Source organism: Neovison vison, chromosome 14 (genome assembly GCF_020171115.1).
Source record: "Neovison vison isolate M4711 chromosome 14, ASM_NN_V1, whole genome shotgun sequence".
Lineage (NCBI taxonomy): Eukaryota > Metazoa > Chordata > Mammalia > Carnivora > Mustelidae > Neogale > Neogale vison.
This window is the reverse complement of record NC_058104.1, coordinates 19,257,948-19,276,139: the sequence shown is the minus strand read 5'-3', so window position 1 is coordinate 19,276,139 and position 18,192 is coordinate 19,257,948. Positions and strand designations below refer to the sequence as shown.

Sequence of the window (18,192 nt, the reverse complement as noted above, 5' to 3'; positions counted from 1 at the left end):
AGAACTCCCCCTGTTCATTGGCTGCCATGGACGTCACCCAGCGAGCCGGGCGAGCTGACCGGAAGGTTCGGGTGCGGGAGGGACGAATTGCACGGCGGCCCCGGGAGCTGCCCCGGAGTCCCGCGAGCGTCCCGGCGTGCTCCGCGCCTCCCGCAACTACTTCCGGGGCGGGAGCGGCGCGGTGGGGTCCGGGCGGTGTGGCGGCTATCAGCGCGGAGGGTACCCGGGCGTGCCTGGTGGTGAGCGGACCGGCCGGAGGGCGTGCGGCGGCAACGGCGGCGGCGGCGGCGGCTGCTGCTGCTGCCCGGGGCCCAGCGCAGGTAGGCTGCTTGGCGGCTGGGCCCCCCGTGTGGTGCCGGCACCTGCAAACCCGCCGCGCGAGTTTCTGACTGCGTTACCCCGTAAGCAGCCGCGCGGCGGGGACTACAGAGCCACGTGCCGTCTAGAGTTACCGGGAGGAGGCGTCAAGGGACGTCAGTGCAGTCGGGGCTCGGGGTGCCCCCGAACGACCCTTCCCAGGGCCTGAGACCAGGGTGGGTACCCCGGTCCCCGCGAAGGGCACACGCGCCGGGACGAGACTTCTTCCCGGTAGGCCTGGAGGCCTACCACCAGCGTCATTATTTTTTAGTTAGGGTTTTTGGTCTCTGAGCAAGAACACGCATATTTGGATGAGCATACTCGTTTTATTCATAACAAATACCCCATCCTTGAAGAGTTTGTGGCATGTGGTGGGGTGATAAAGGCAGTAGCCATAGCTTTGTGTGCCCTTGGCGTCCGAGTTCTCCCTCTCCAGGCCCCTTGAGCTGGTCTGGGTGTGATTGCCACCCTGCAGGGTGTCAGCTGTGTGAGCCTCCCTCCAGTGATGGGAGAAAGAAACCACGTGGGCTCCACTCCAGAGAAGGCATTCGGAGTAGAAGAGACACACCTGTTGGAGGCTTGAGGGTTGTATTGAAAGGCTCTGGCAGCCACTCAGCTTTTTTGTGTTCTTATCCAGTATCTTTTGGCCACGACTGTTCAGGTTGAGGTTTCTCACCTGCAAAGTGAGAAAACTGGTTGAGCTCAAGCTCTGCACGTGTGAGGAAGTGGTGGTGGCACCAGAACTCAGGGCTTTGCTCTGAACTCCGATACCTGCAGCCCCCCTCACATGTGCACATAGTCTGGCCAAATTGGTGGCTTGTTGCTTGTTTGGGTATCTCAGCTTGTTACCTGGAGCTTAGAAGCATTCCTCAGTAGAGACTGAGGTCCTAGAGGCACCTGTGAATTGCTGGGACACCTTTAGGCCATCTGAATGGACCCAACCTTTGTTTTCTCCCTTTTCTATACTTGTTTCCTTGTTCTTTCCCACCCATTGTATAGTAGGAGACAGATGTTACTCTTGAACCTCAAGGTTCTAATAGAAAGTATTGATTTGGTTAGGATTCCCAGGGTAAGGGACTATCATAATCACAGACTTTTCATCCTGGTGCTGTTGCATCTGTGGGAAAGTTCCCTCACCCCACCAATTTACCAGTCTATGACCCCCGTCCCATCCCCGCCCGCCATCTTTCCTACTTTCAAGGAATTCATAGTTGGATTCCTACTCAGTTAACGTTTGCTGAACACCAATCAGCAAGTTTCTGTGCTGGGACTTTCAAGATTTGTTTAAAAAAATTTTTTTTTCTTGCAGGTTTTATTTATTTGAGAGAGAGTGTGTGAGAGAAAGGGATCACGAGCAGGGGTAGGGTGGGGAGGGGGGAATGTAGAAGGAAACGCAGACTCCACACCAAGCGGAGAGCCTGACGTGGGGCTCAATCCTAGGACCCTGGGATCATGACCTGAGCTGAATTGACTGAGCCACCCAGGCGCCATATTTGTTTTTAAAAAAATTTTTTTAAGATTATATTTATTTATTTGACAGAGAAAGAGACAGCGAGAAAGGGAACATAAGCCAAGAGAGGAGGAGAGGGAGAAGCAGGCTTCCTGCCAAGCAGGGAGCCCAATGTGGGGCTCGATCCCAGAACCCTGGGATCATGACTAGAGCTGAAGGCAGATGCTTAACCACTGAGCCACCCAGGTGCCCTTGTTTAAAATTTTTATACAGTAAATTCATTCATTTGGTGTTTGGGTCTGTGAGGTTTTGTTTTTTGTTTTTAAATTTTTTTAATTATTTATTTATTTGACAGACAGAGATCACAAGCAGGCAGAGAGGCAGGCAGAGAGAGAGGAGGAAGCAGGCTCCCTGCTGAGCAGAGAGCCTGATGTGGGGCTTGATCCCAGGACCCTGAGATCATGACCTGAGCCGAAGGCAGTGGCCTCACCCACTGAGCCACCCAGGTGCCCCTGGGTCTGTGAGTTTTGATTAATGTATAGAGTCAACATACCCACCAATCAGGATACAGAGCAGATACATTACCCCCAAATTCCCTCTTGCTCTCCCTTCATGATTCCCCTATTCCTAATCCCTAGTACCACTGATCTGTCCTCCAGCCCTTCACTTTTGTTTTTTCTAAAATGTCATATGAGTGGAATCATACAGTAGGTAGCCTTTGAGTCTGGCTTCTGTTGGCACAGTTGTGTTTGAGATCCATTCCTATATTGTGCATATCAACTGTTCCTTCTGCTTATTACTAGCATTTCATCATATGCTGTTCTACCATTTATTTGTCCATTTTTCCATGTGTTTACACAGCAGCCCTTTGAGCTATGTCCGCATTAGACAACAAGGAACTGGAGACTGGAGATGTTAAGTAGCAGAGCTAAATTCTGATCTAACTCCCAAGTCCAGGGCTCTGTCACCCCACCCAAGGGGTGATTTGGTCCAGTGACTCAATTAGCATTTCTTGACTGTCCATCCAAGAGGTTGTTGGGCTTTCTGAGTTGCTGGAGAATTCCCTTTGCAGAACTGGGGCCTGAGGGTTGATGAAGGGAAGTATTCACCGCAGCGTGTGACTCACCGTACATGCTATTCTTCTGTCTCGTGACAAGCTCACCAGTATTAGCAGGATGGAGCTGCCCAAACCCGTGAAGTATTTAATGAAAATTTTCTTTTTTTTAAGAACTTATTTACTTATTTGACAGAGTACAAACCGGGGGAATGGCAGAGGAAGAGGGAGAAGCAGGCCCCCCACTGAGCAGGGCTCCCTCCCAGGACCCTGGGATCATGACCCGAGCCAAAGGCTGACGCCCAACCGACTGAGCCACCAGGCGCCCTAATGAAACTTTTCTAAGTCTGTCCCAGGAGTTGATTGCATTGAATCTGCTAGAGTAGTGCCATAGCCGCTCTCTGCCGGTAGGAGTGAGACCGTCCTGTTTTAGTCGCTGGAACAACCAGAAAGGAAAGACCTGACCCCTGGATCTCCCTCTGTAGTGATGTCGGAGCTCAGCGATGAAGCCAGTGAGCCGGAGCTCCTGAACCGCAGCTTGTCCATGTGGCACGGGCTGGGGGCTCAGGTCAGCCGGGAGGAGCTGGCCGTCCCCTTGGATCTTCACACAGCTGCTTCCATCGGCCAGTACGAAGTGGTGAAGGAATGTGTGCAGCGGTAAGCGATCTTGGGAAATGTTTCTTCTACTTAGATTTTGAGTCGTGTCTCTGTGTCTTCAGATCCCAGGCAGAGCTGTCAGTAAGCTCATGGGGCCCCCACAGTCGTAGATGTTCCATGCACACTGATCAATCCCTGCGCCTGTCAGTAATGATTTATGCTGGACACTAATAATGAAGTCAGTTTGTATTCCTCGGAAGAAAGAGAGGGTTTAAACTGCATAGGCTCAGGAGACATTTCAGGTTTTCTTTAGAGTCATTTTATGTTTTTTATGAATTGCAGAAATGTTCAAGCAAAACAAAAAGAAAGTTAGAAAATGATGCCCTGTGGTCTTCTTTCCCCAGAAGGTTCATTTTTACATTTTTTGCCTTCCTGTCCCTTCAAGCTTTTGTCATAGAAGAGGATAAGGTGGGGGTTTATCTTCCTTTCTGGGGATTGCCCCCCTGCAATCTTACACAGATGTTAATGTGGTTTTTGGAGGAGGATTCATCTCCTCCCCTCCACCCCCTTTCCTACCTACCTCCTTGTTGCAGTTTTGCATTGACAACTTGGAGAAACAACCTGTGTCCATACCCTTGTGTGCCTTTTTCAGTTCCTGGGGAGCCAAAGCAAAGCCTCGTGTAAGCGCCAGGTCATAACCATCACTTACAGCCAATCGAGTACAAGTGCAGGCCTGTGGTAAGGGACAGTCTGTTGTACTCCTGTACCAGGTGGCCTTACAGATGTGCATCTGGGTACACAGGGAGCGCTTCCTTCACAGGGTTGCTGAGATCCCAGTTACAATGGCTTCTTTGGCATTCTTGGGCTTTTAAGCCTTTGGGTGTGCGGTTTGAGTGCACAGTCCCGAACGGCTCCACAGGGGAGAGGGGAAGTGTTTGTGCTCTGATTGGGATTGTGGCCCTACCTGACACCAAAGCTCGCCAACGGTAAGCATAGACCAGGAGCGTGAAGGCAGAGGAGGCCTCCCAGGGAGGATTGAGCACAACTAGACATGTCAGCGCCTCAGAGATGCTCTGCCAAGGGCAAGTTCTTCTCCACGTGGAGATGAGCGCTCCCTCAGTGAATGGCACGTGGCCAGGATGAACTGATTCTGTGTGCTCTCCCAGCCAGTGGCCTCCACTGCATCCCCGGGACCAGGACTTTCTGGAATGGCTGCCTGGGCATCCCAGAGACTTTAGAAAATGCTAGGGAATGGAAAATAATTTTCTGGTGTGGCTTCCTATGTGCGTACCTCTGAGAGGCATAGACTGTGGATCGATTGTTTGTTGTCACCACTGGAGGCAGGGATTGTGTGAGAGGAGAGGCCATGGGGCGTGAACTCTTTTTTTTTTCCTTTTCTTTTTTGCCTATTTATTTGACAGACACTTGATTGTGTCTGGCACTTGATTGACAGACAAAGATCACAAGTAGGTAGAGAGGCAGGTGGAGGTGGGGGGAACAGGCTCCCTGCTGAGCAGAGAACCTAATGTGGGGCTCGATCCCAGGACCCTGGGATCACGACCTAAGCCGAAGGCAGAGGCTTTAACCCACTGAGCCACCCAGCTGCCCCGGGGCGTGAACTCTTCAGGCTGTCCTGGAAGTGGATGTGATTTCCATCCCCCAGCGCCAGACTCTGGGCTGGGAAGCCCATGGTTTTTTTCCTATGGCAAATGCTTTTCCGGAATTTTGATGGAAATTAATGAGAAAGATAGGATTCTCTGGTCAGTGATTTTTAAAGAATGTTGCTGTAGGATGGGGTGACAAGCGAGAAATTGTCCTTTCTCTGAGTCCCTTCCCCTTTCCCTTTCCACCCAGCCCCACACTAGCAGATTCTGGCCTGTTGGTAGAAGGCAGTCAAGGCTCCAGGTCACAGTTCCTTGATTCTAGCACTCCTGACAGTCCAGCCAGATCATTCTCCACTGGGGACCCGTGCATATAGGGTAACCAGTTAGCTATGTCCCTTCCTCCATCCCATAGATGCCAGTAGCTTTTCCTTCCCCAGTTGTGACAACCAGTAATGTCTTCAGACTTTGCCATATGCCAAAAATTACCCCTAGTTGAGAACCATCTGTGTAGCTGGGGGTAGGACAGAAGAGTTGCTGGCCTTGGGGTGAGGCGGGGACAGTGAGCTCGTGCAGTTGGAGGAGGAGGATGGCTCTGAGGATTTGGCAGAGGCGGCTGTACAGCAAACCGAACGGTTTCCGCACTTGCCTCCCCTCCCCCATGACGTCCAGGGTGGCAGGTAACCTCTGCTTCCTGGCTGTAGTTCCCACTCTTTGTCTTGGCCCGGCCTCGCTGCCAGCTTTGGTAAACCTCCCGTGTGAGATGGCTGGACGTGGCTGGCATCTCTTGCGTTTGTTTAGGAGAGAGTTAGATTTGAATAAGAAGAATGGTGGTGGCTGGACCCCGCTGATGTATGCCTCCTACATCGGACACGATACCATCGTGCACCTGCTGCTGGAGGCGGGGGTGAGCGTGAACGTGCCGACCCCAGAAGGGCAGACTCCGCTGATGCTGGCTTCCAGCTGTGGCAACGAGAGCATCGCCTACTTTCTCCTCCAGGTGAGCGCCGAGGGGACTCAGGCCCAGAAATGCGTGGGGCTCCTGGCCGCTCTGGCAGAGACGTGAGCCGCTGCAGACCATGGCGTACGTGTGCTTGCTCTCATAGCCACTTGGATTCTTGCACTGCGACGGCCTGGAGCACGCCCGCCCCGCACAGAGGAGCTGAGGCTGTAACGAGCGTTCTGTGTTCTCTTGAAGCAAGGTGCCGAGCTGGAAATGAAGGACATTCAAGGCTGGACTGCCCTCTTCCACTGCACCAGCGCTGGGCACCAGCAGATGGTCAAGTTCCTTTTGGACAGTGGAGCGAATGCCAACGTGAGGTGATTACCAGGTCTTCCGTGGTCGTTCTAGCTCTGAGGAGGGCAGCTAAGGAGGCAGCCGCGGGCCAGAGTGCAGGGTAGCCCCTTCCTTGGGCAGAGGTGACAGGCCTGCCCAGGTGTGGGAAGCTTGTGGGTAGTCCCAGCTTCTTCCTGCATCTGTCAGGGGACACTGGGTGCAGCACTTTCAGTGCCCTGAGCCTCATTTTCTTTATCTGAGAACGGGACACCAATACCTATGTCACGGAGGAATTGTTGTTCGAGGAATTCTGTGTTTGTCATACACCAGGGCCTGGTGGCCTAGCGAATGGCACTTGATTGACCCTAAATGCTAATTCCTTTTACCTTCTTGTCTTTTGTCTATATCCGGTGAACCGATGCTTGAAAGCAGCGTTCATTTTTATAAGCTGGAAGCTGTGTTGTCTACAGCAGTCAACACAGCCCGTACCAACCCAGCTTCTGGCGGGCATGGTGCATGCCCCTGGCTGCAGTCACCCCCTGTAAGACGCACCAGAGTTTCACATGCCACTGAGAAAGAAATGCCACTGATTAAAATGCCACTTGCCTACTGAATTTAAGATAAAATCTGACCTCAGAGATGTTAAAATGTGAAAATGCTGTGTTTTGGAATGGGTTTTAGCTTGGTTCCTGTCTTCTAGACCAGCGCGAGAGAAGCGAGGGTCGGGAGGCATCTGTAGACAGCGCTGGGCGAATCGGAACCAAGCACAAAAATAAGCATCAGATCCTAGGCAAAGTAAGGACACAGTAGATGACTAGTCCTGGAGCTTTTGGGAGGGTTCCTGGAGAATGCTGAGCTCAAAAGATCGGATCTGGTTAGGTGGACGGGTGATGCCGGCTTTCTGTGCACAGTGAAAGGCAACCACTGCTTTTTGCTTGTAACTAAAATGGAAATTTAAGAGATGGCCCATGGAAGTAGCTTAGAGGGAGTGAAGAGCGGGAGACAGATTGTGTTGAGGAAGAAAGACTAGAGCTGGTGGTAGAAACAAAGATTTATGAGGTTCAGGTATCGATAGGAGCTTTTCTTATGTCTCCCTGTTCGTTCTGGGGGGAGGGAGACCTCGATGCTTAGGGACGGGAGGTGGGCCAGCTTGGGTTGGTCTGCAGCAGGAAAGCTTCTGCCTGGCTGAACTCCTCTCCGCTAATCATCTGGCCACGGCCTCTGTCTTGCAGGGAACCAGTGTATGGATTTACTCCTTTGATGGAAGCAGCTGCTGCTGGCCATGAGATAATTGTGCAGTATTTTCTCAATCATGTAAGTGACCCTGTTTATTAGCTTACAGTTGAGTTACAGCAGGTGAGGAGTCCTGTCCCTAAAGTGTGAGCTGTAACAATTTTCTGCTGCACAGAAGTAGCTGTTCTTTGTTTATTCAGCACATTTTTATTGTGTCTACTGATGCCAAGTGTTGAGCAATGCTCGGGGGTACAGTGGTGAGTGAAAAAGATAACCTATGCCTTAATAATTTTGAAAATGCTATTATTTGTGAAGTATGGAAAATATATTTTAAAAAACAGATAACACTTATCATCCCATCACTTAAAAACATCATGGAGAGTAAGAATGCTAAGATCTTCCTCCCTTTTCAACCACCCATGGTTCCTCCCCAAGATGCCCACTTGGTTTGGTAAAGAGACAGCGGGGACTTCTCTGCTTAGGAAGGCCTGTCTCCAGACAGGTGTGCACACATTGCTTTTTGTTTTGAACAGAGTGGGATTCCACTGTGTGTTGATAGCTTTTAGAAAATTGCTTAATATGCCATAGACATTTTCTCCTTGTATCCCATGTATAATCTGAGCCATCATTAATTTAGTTCCTTATTCATCGAAATTTAAGTTTCTGACATTTTACAGTTATGAACAGTGCTCCAGGTACTCTCTCGACATGGGCAGCTTCAGCCTAGATGCAGGTCCACTGCGCTTCTGTAGGAAAGATTGCTGTTTGCAAAGATTGATTGTTTGCACGAGATGTTTATTAATAGACAATAGACAAATAGACAATTTAAACATGAGCAAAGGATATGAATAGACATTTCTCCAAAAATGATTTATAGATGGCCGGTAAGCACATGAACAAACCCTTGACATCATTAGTCGTCTGGGAAGTGCAGATCAAAAGTGCAGGGGCGTCTGTAGTATAAGAAGACGGTAACAAGAGTCGAGGAAGATGTGGGGACCTTGGAACCTCGCACACGGCTGGTGGGAGGGCGAAATGACGCGGCCTCTCTGGAGGACAGTCTGCAGGGCCGCACACGGTTTTAAACACAAAGCTACTGTCTAACCCCGCCGTTCTCCTAGGTATAAACCCAAGGAACTGAAAATAGGTCCACACAAAAACTTACACACAAATGTCTGTAGCAGTGTTATTCGTAGTAGCCAAAAGGTGGAGGCCCACGTGTCCGTCAGCTGGCAGATGGAGCAGCGAAGCGGTCGCTCCGCACGCGGGAGTGTCCCGTGGCTGGAGTCAGGAGTGAAGTTCTGACCCCCACAGTACGGATGAGCCTTGAAAATGTTACCCTCGGTGGGAGGATGCAGACACCGACGACCATGTAGTGTATGGTTCGTTGTTTTTGTTTTTTCAAGATTTTATTTATTCATTTGACAGAGATCACAAGTAGGCAGAGAGGCAGGCAGAGAGAGAGGAGGAAGCAGGCTTCCTGCTGAGCAGAGAGCCCAATGCGGGGTTCAATCCCAGGACCCTGGGATCACAACCTGAGCCAAAGACAGAGGCTTTAACCCACTGAGCCACCCAGGCGCCCCTTGTTTTGTTTTTTTAAAGATTTTGTTTGTCAGAGAGCATGCAAGCAGAGGGAGGGGTAGTGGGAGAAGCAGGCTTCCCGCTAAGCAGGGAGCCTGATGGAGGGCTCGATCCCAGCACTCTGGGATCATGATCTGAGCCAAAGGCAGAGTCTTCACTGACTGAGCCACCCAGGCATCCCATGTATGATTTTTTTTTTTTAAGATTTTATTTATTTGACAGAGAAAGAGTGGGCAGAGAGGCAGAGAGAGAGGAGGAAGCAGGCTCCCTGCTGAGCAGAGCCTTTCTCCGATGTTGGTGAGCCTAAGGGCAGAGGCTTTAACCCACTGAGCCACCCAGGCGCCCCCCATGTATGATTCTTTTTATACGAAGTATCCTGACTAAGCAAATTTGTAGAGATAGAAAGCAGAGTAATGCTGATCTACTAATGCCAGTGGCAGAGGGTGAATTGGGAGGGTGAGAGGGGAAGGGATGGTGAGAGATGAGAAGTACTGGGGAGAGGGTGGTGGTGAATGGATACAGGATTTCTTTTTAGAGTGAGGAGAATGGGGCACCTGGGTGGCTCAGTGGGTTAAGCCTCTGCCTTCAGCTCAGGTCATGGTCTCAGGGTCCTGGGATCGAGCCCCACATTGGGCGGGCTCTCTGCTCAGCAGGGAGCCTGCCTCCCCCTCCCCCTCTGCCTGCCTCTCTGCCTACTTGTGATGTCTCTCTCTCTGTCCAAGAAAAAAAAAAAAAAATAGAGTGAGGAGAATGTTCTGAAATTCATTGTGGTGATGGTTGCATGCCAGTGAATTAATTATCTACTGTGAGTGGGGGAATTACATGGTATGTGAATTTTATTTTAATAAAGTCGTTAAGGGGTACCTGGGTGGCTCAGTGGGTTAAAACATCTGCTTTCGGCTCGGGTCATGATCTCAGGGTCCTGGTCTTAGCGGGGAGCCTGCTTCCTCCTCTCTCTCTGCCTGCCTCTCTGTCTACTTGTGATCACTGTCTGCCAAATAAATAAATAAAATCTTAAGAAAAATCTTTAAAGAAAAATAAAGTCATTAAAAAGTGCAGCAGGGTTGAAATATGAAGTCCTAGCAGGTTCCCACTGCAAAGGTTGTCTCTTTGGCCTCCCTCTCCAGTAATGTGTGCAGGTGCCCACTTTTTCATGTCTTCACCAAGCCCTGGAAGTTGCTCATCTTACGTTTTTGCCAGTGTGGTGGGAGAAAAGTAACATCTGTTTTGTTTTATACTTATCAGTGAGGTTGAACATTTAAAAATGCATTTATTTGCCATTTGTATTTATGATTTGTCTCTTTTTCGGGGTCCACTTTATTGGATAGTTTAGCATAATAAAATGTTAACATGCTATCTTTCTTTAAAGAAAGAATCCAAATGCCCCCCAAGGGCGCCTGAGTGGCTAAGTCAGTGAATTGTCTGACTACTGGTTTTTGCGCTGGTCACGATCTCAGGGTCGTGGGGTCGAGCGCTGCGTCAGGCGGAGCAGGGAGCTTGAGGTTTTCTCTCCCCATCTCCCTCTCCCCTTCCCCCCATTCTTCGCTCACATAGACTTCAGAAAAAAGGAAAAAGGACTTGGGAATGGTACCCTCGTGTGGTAAAACTAGACATGAGACTGAAGGGGTACAGGAGCCTGCCCGCCCCCCTTGCCTTGCTCTCCCGGTCTCCCCCACCATGGCTGCCCCTCAGCTCACTTGCTTTTCCTTGCTCTCTGTCTTCCTTTCTCTGTCTTTCTTTCCCTCTCTCCCTCCCTTGCTCCCTCCATTCATTTACTTATTGATTTATTTCCCTTCTCTCTCTCTCTTTCTCTCGGAGATTGTTCTGTATTCCTGTATCATAATCTCTCTTCTCTCTCTTTTCTTCATGGCGGTGCAACACTTCCTTGGAGGGATGAATCAGAGTTTGTTTGACAGTGGGCCGTAGACGGAAGTAAGTCGTTGCCAGCCACTGGCTGTCACATTCAGTGTGGAGACTCCCTGCACACACATCTCTGCACACGCGTGTGACCACATCTGTCCATTTCAGTACCCAAGGTAGAATTTTCCATGGAATGTAAGTCCGGTCTTAACAAAGGATTGTCCACTTGCCATCTGAAGAGCTAATTGTACCAACTTACACTCCTTCCACAGCAGCAAGAATTATGAATTTAAATTTGAAGTACTTTGAACTTACAGAAAAGTACAGATGATAATACTATTCCACACACATGACCCCAAAGTGACCCCTAAACAGATGTTGATCTGCAGCTTTCCTGCCCCTGGTTTTCTGCTTTCACCACACACCGTGTCCTTAAGGAGGGCACAGGTTGTTCGGTGGTTCGATGTAAAGATTTATGTAGTAACATGTCAGACCGTGTGTGTCTTTCAGCAGCGTGCTGGTGTGTGTGGGCCCAGTTCACTCATTTTTTTTTTTTTAAGATTTTATTTATTTATTTGACAGAGAGAGATCACAAGTAGGCAGAGAGGCAGGCAGAGAGAGAGGAAGGGAAGCAGGCTCCCTGCCGAGCAGAGAGCCCGATGAGGGTCTTGATCCCAGAACTCTGAGATCATGACCTGAGCCGAAGGCAGAGGCTTAACCCACTGAGCCACCCAGGCGCCCCCCTGTGCACTCACTTTGACAGCTCTGTGTGTGTTGGACATCTGAGTGTTTGAGCGTCATCTGTTCCTCTTTTAGTGGACATTTCAGTTGTGTCTACTTTGCTGTTCCTGACAGGGCTGCAGTTCCCATTTCATACCTGTCTTCTCAAGCATGTGGGAAGGGATTTCAAAGAAATCAGGATGTATTCTTCAATTAGACGTTTCAGTGTGTAGGCTGAGTGAGTGTGCACTAGAGAGTAGTAACTGACTTTCCTCCACGGTCAGCCTGATTTATGTCCTGGTAGTGTTTTGGAGTTCTCGTCTCCCACACCTGCAGGAACATGTGGTACCTGGTATCACATGAGCTGTCTCCTGTTGATTTTTGCCTTTCTCCGATGTCGGTGAGGTTCAGCATCTTTTTTTCTTCTTTTTTAAATTAACATATAATGTATTATTTGCCCCAGGGATACAGGTCTGTGAATCATCAGGCTCACACATTTCACAGCGCTCACCATAGCACATACCCTCCCCAATGTCCATCACCCAGCCACCCTCTCCCTGCGCCCCCCACCCCCCAGCAGCCCTCAGTTTGTTTTGTGAGATTAAGAATCTCTTGTGGTTTGTCTCCCTCCTGATCCCATCTTGTCTCATTTTTTCCCTCCCTACACCCCACGACCCCCCCCACTGCCTCACAGTTTTCCTCATATCAGCGAGATCATTTGATAATTGTCTTTCTCTGACTTATTTCACTTAACGTAATACTCTCTTGTTCCATCCATGTCATTGCAAATGGCAAGATTTTGTGGGATTTTTTTTTTTTTTCTGATGGCTGCATAGTCTTCTTTTTTTTTTTTTTTTTTTTTTAAAGATTTTATTTATTTATTTGACAGAGAGAAATCACAAGTAGATGGAGAGGCAGGCAGAGAGAGAGAGAGGGAAGCAGGCTCCCTGCTGAGCAGAGAGCCCGATGCGGGACTCGATCCCAGGACCCTGAGATCATGACCTGAGCCGAAGGCAGCGGCTTAACCCACTGAGCCACCCAGGTGCCCGGCTGCATAGTCTTCTATTTTATATATATATACCACATCTTCTCTATCCATTCATTTGTTGATGGACATCTAGGTTCTTTCCATAGTTTGGCTATTGTGGACATTGCTGCTATAAACATTCAGATGCACATGCCCCTTTGGATCACTACATTTGTATCTTTAGGGTAAATACCCAGTAAGATTGCTGGGTAGTAGGGTAGCTCTATTTTCAACTTTTTGAGGAAACTCCATGCTGTTTTCCAGAGTGGCCGCACCCACTTGCATTCCCCCCAACAGTGTAGGAGGGTTCCCCTTTCTCCACATCCTCACCAGCACCTGTCATTTCCTGACTTGTTAATTTTAGCTATTCTGAACAGTGTGCGGTGATTTCTCACTGTGGTTTTGATTTGTATTTCCCTGATGCTGAGTGATGTGGAGCACTTTATCATGTGTCTGTTGGCCATCTGGATGTCTTCTTTGCTGAAATGTCTGTTCATATTTTTGGCCATTTCTTTTCTTTTCTTTTCTTTTTTTTAAATTTTGTTTATTTATTTGACAGAGATCACAAGCAGGCAGAGAGAGGCAGGCAGAGAGAGTGGGGGAAGCAGGCTCCCTGCTGAGCAGAGAGCCCCATGACCTGAGGCAAAGGCAGAGGCTTAACCCACTGAGCCACCCAGGCGCCCCTTTTGGCCATTTCTTTTTTTTTTTTTTAATAAATTTTTTTATTTTTTATAAATATATATTTTTATCCCCAGGGATACAGGTCTGTGAATCGCCAGGTTTACACACTTCACAGCACTCACCAAAGCACATACCCTCCCCAATGTCCATAACCCCACCCCCTTCTTCCAACCCCCCTCCCCCCAGCAACCCTCAGTTTGTTTTGTGAGATTAAGAGTCATTTATGGTTTGTCTCCCTCCCAATCCCATCTTGTTTCATTTATTCTTCTCCTACCCACTTAAGCCCCCATGTTGCATCACCACTTCCTCATATCAGGGAGATCATATGATAGTTGTCTTTCTCCGCTTGACTTATTTCGCTGAGCATGATACGCTCTAGTTCCATCCATGTTGTCGCAAATGGCAAGATTTCATTTCTTTTGATGGCTGCATAGTATTCCATTGTGTATATATACCACATCGTCTTTATCCATTCATCTGTTGATGTACATCTAGGTTCTTTCCATAGTTTGGCTATGGTGGACATTGCTGCTATAAACATTCGGGTGCACGTGCCCCTTTGGATCACTACGTTTGTATCTTTAGGGTAAATACCCAGTAGTGCAATTGCTGGGTCATAGGGCAATTCTCTTCTCAACATTTTGAGGAACCTCCATGCTGTTTTCCAGAGTGGTTGCACCAGCTTGCATTCCCACCAACAGTGTAGGAGGGTTCCCCTTTCTCCGCATCCTCGCCAGCATCTGTCATATCCTGACCTGTTGATTTTAGCCATTCTGACTGGTGTGAGGTGATATCTCATTGTGGTTTTGATTTGTATTTCCCTGATGCCGAGTGATATGGAGCACTTTTTCATGTGTCTGTTGGCCATCTGGATGTCTTCTTTGCAGAAACGTCTGTTCATGTCCTCTGCCCATTTCTTGATTGGATTCTTTGTTCTTTGGGGGTTGAGTTTGCTAAGTTCTTTATAGATTTTGGACACTAGTCCTTTATCTGATATGTCGTTTGCAAATATCTTCTCCCATTTTGTCAGTTGTCTTTTGATTTTGTTAACTGTTTCCTTTGCTGTGCAAAAGCTTTTGATCTTGATGAAATCCCAATAGTTCATTTTTGCCTTTGCTTCCCTTGCCTTTGGCGATGTTCCTAGGAAGATGTTGCTGCGGCTGAGGTCGAAGAGGTTGCTGCCTGTGTTCTCCTCAAGGATTTTGATGGATTCCTTTCTCACATTGAGGTCCTTAATCCATTTTGAGTCTATTTTTGTGTGTGGTGTAAGGAAATGGTCCAATTTCATTTTTCTGCACATGGCTGTCCAATTTTCCCAACACCATTTATTAAAGAGGCTGTTTTTTTCCATTGGACATTCTTTCCTGCTTTATCAAAGATTAGTTGACCATAGAGTTGAGGGTCTATTTCTGGGCTCTCTATTCTGTTCCATTGATCTATGTGTCTGTTTTTGTGCCAGTACCATGCTGTCTTGATGATGACAGCTTTGTAATAGAGCTTGAAGTCCGGAATTGTGATGCCACCAACTTTGGCTTTGTTTTTCAATATCCCTTTGGCTATTCGAGGTCTTTTCTGGTTCCATATAAATTTTGCAATTATTTGTTCCAATTCTTTGAAAAAGATGGATGGTACTTTGATAGGAATTGCATTAAATGTGTAGATTGCTTTAGGTAGCATAGACATTTTCACAATATTTATTCTTCCAATCCAGGAGCATGGAACATTTTTCCATTTCTTTGTGTCTTCCTCAATTTCTTTCATGAGTACTTTATAGTTTTCTGAGTATAGATTCTTAGCCTCTTTGGTTAGGTTTATTCCTAGGTATCTTATGGTCTGGGGTGCAATTGTAAATGGGATTGATTCCTTAATTTCTCTTTCTTCTGTCTTGTTGTTGGTGTAGAGAAATGCAACTGATTTCTGTGCATTGATTTTATATCCTGACACTTTACTGAATTCCTGTACAAGTTCTAGCAGTTTTGGAGTGGAGTCTTTTGGGTTTTCCACATATAGTATCATATCATCTGCGAAGAGTGATAGTTTGACTTCTTTGCCGATTTGGATGCCTTTAATTTCCTTTTGTTGTCTGATTGCTGAGGCTAGGACTTCTAGTACTATGTTGAATAGCAGTGGTGATAATGGACATCCTTGCCGTGTTCCTGACCTTAGCGGAAAAGCTTTCAGTTTTTCTCCATTGAGAATGATATTTGCGGTGGGTTTTTCATAGATGGCTTTGATTATATTGAGGTATGTGCCCTCTATCCCTACACTTTGAAGGGTTTTGATCAGGAAGGGATGCTGTACTTTGTTAAATGCTTTTTCAGCATCTATTGAGAGTATCATATGGTTCTTGTTCTTTCTTTTATTGATGTGTTGTATCACATTGACTGATTTGCGGATGTTGAACCAACCTTGCAGCCCTGGAATAAATCCCACTTGGTCGTGGTGAATAATCCTTTTAATGTACTGTTGAATCCTATTGGCTAGTATTTTGGTGAGAATTTTCGCATCTGTGTTCATCAAGGATATTGGTCTATAGCTCTCTTTTTTGATGGGATCCTTGTCTGGTTTTGGGATCAAGGTGATGTTGGCCTCATAAAATGAGTTTGGAAGTTTTCCTTCCATTTCTATTTTTTGGAACAGTTTCAGGAGAATAGGAATTAGTTCTTCTTTGAATGTTTGGTAGAATTCCCCCGGGAAGCCGTCTGGCCCTGGGCTTTTGTTTGTTTGGTGATTTTTAATGACTGTTTCAATCTCCTTACTGGTTATGGGTCTGTTCAGGCTTTCTATTTCTTCCTGGATCAGTTGTGGTAGTTTATATGTTTCTAGGAATGCATCCATTTCTTCCAAATTGTCAAATTTGTTGGCGTAGAGTTGCTCATAGTATGTTCTTATAATTGTTTGTATTTCTTTGGTGTTAGTTGTGATCTCTCCTCTTTCATTCATGATTTTATTTATTTGGGTCCTTTCTCTTTTCTTTTTGATAAGTCTGGCCAGGGGTTTATCAATTTTATTAATTCTTTCAAAGAGCCAGCTCCTAGTTTTGTTGATTTGTTCTATTGTTTTTTTGGTTTCTATTTCACTGATTTCTGCTCTGATCTTTATGATTTCTCTTCTCCTGCTGGGCTTAGGGTTTCTTTCTTGTTCTTTTTCCAGCTCCTTTAGGTGTAGGGTTAGGTTGTGTACCTGAGACCTTTCTTGTTTCTTGAGAAAGGCTTGTACCGCTATATATTTTCCTCTCAGGACTGCCTTTGTTGCGTCCCACAGATTTTGCACCATTGTGTTTTCATTATCATTTGTTTCCATGATTTTTTTCAATTCTTCTTTAATTTCCCGGTTGACCCATTCATTCTTTAGAAGGATGCTGTTTAGTCTCCATGTATTTGGGTTCTTTCCAAACTTCCTCTTGTGGTTGAGTTCTAGCTTCAGAGCATTGTGGTCTGAAAATATGCAGGGAATGATCCCAATCTTTTGATACCGGTTGAGTCCTGATTTAGGACCGAGGATGTGATCTATTCTGGAGAATGTTCCATGTGCACTAGAGAAGAATGTATATTCTGTTGCTTTGGGATGAAATGTTCTGAATATATCTGTGATGTCCATCTGGTCCAGTGTGTCGTTTAAGGCCCTTATTTCCTTGCTGATCTTTTGCTTGGATGATCTGTCCATTTCGGTGAGGGGAGTGTTCAAGTCCCCTACTATTACTGTATTATTGTTGATGTGTTTCTTTGATTTTGTTATTAATTGGTTTATATAGTTGGCTGCTCCCATGTTGGGGGCATAGATATTTTAAATTGTTAGATCTTGTTGTTGGATAGACCCTTTGAGTATGATATAGTGTCCTTCCTCATCTCTTATTATAGTCTTTGGCTTAAAATCTAATTGATCTGATATAAGGATTGCCACTCCTGCTTGCTTCTGATGTCCATTAGCATGGCAAATTCTTTTCCATCCCCTCACTTTAAATCTGGAGGTGTCTTCGGGCTTAAAATGAGTTTCTTGGAGGCAACATATAGATGGGTTTTGTTTTTTTATCCATTCTGATACCCTGTGTCTTTTGATTGGGGCATTCAGCCCATTAACGTTCAGGGTAACTATTGAGAGATATGAATTTAGTGCCATTGTATTGCCTGTAAAGTGACTGTTACTGTATATTGTTTCTGTTCCTTTCTGATCTACCACTTGTAGGCTCTCTCTTTGCTTAGAGGACCCCTTTCAATATTTCCTGTAGAGCTGGTTTGGTGTTTGCAAATTCTTTCAGTTTTTGTTTGTCCTGGAAGCTTTTAATCTCTCCTTCTATTTTCAATGATAGCCTAGATCATTGGATATAGTATTCTTGGCTGCATGTTTTTCTCGTTTAGTGCTCTGAAAATATCATGCCAGCTCTTTCTGGCCTGCCAGGTCTCTGTGTTTAAGTCAGCTGCCAATCTAATATTTTTACCATTGTATGTTACAGACTTCTTTTCCCGGGCTGCTTTCAGGATTTTCTCTTTGTCACTAAGACTTGTAAATTTTACTATTAGGTGACGTGGTGTGGGCCTATTCTTATTGATTTTGAGGGGCGTTCTCTGAACCTCCTGAATTTTGATGCTCGTTCCCTTTGCCATATTGGGGAAATTCTCCCCAATAATTCTCTCCAGTATACCTTCTGCTCCCCTCTCTCTTTCTTCTTCTTCTGGAATCCCAATTATTCTGATGTTGTTTCGTCTTATGGTGTCACTTATCTCTCAAATTCTGCCCTCGTGGTCCAGTAGCTAT

General features: G+C 46.8%; 1 protein-coding gene across 4 annotated transcripts in view; it reads left to right on the top strand.

Annotated features, from left to right (window-relative positions):
- Positions 1 to 294: 294 nt before the first annotated feature.
- Positions 295 to 18,192, top strand: part of ANKS3 (ankyrin repeat and sterile alpha motif domain containing 3) — a 45,231-nt gene continuing 27,333 nt past the window's right edge. For 2 of the 4 annotated variants that reach the window (XM_044233662.1, XM_044233661.1), the window contains exons 1-4: positions 3,212 to 3,518; positions 5,861 to 6,059; positions 6,258 to 6,379; positions 7,568 to 7,649. In XM_044233662.1, the coding sequence (XP_044089597.1) occupies positions 3,349 to 3,518; positions 5,861 to 6,059; positions 6,258 to 6,379; positions 7,568 to 7,649 (573 nt within the window). In that variant the 5' untranslated portion in view covers positions 3,212 to 3,348. Of the gene's footprint in view, positions 321 to 3,211; positions 3,519 to 5,860; positions 6,060 to 6,257; positions 6,380 to 7,085; positions 7,131 to 7,567; positions 7,650 to 18,192 lie in introns of those variants that run through there. The other 2 variants (XM_044233660.1, XM_044233663.1) reach the window with 2 other exon arrangements.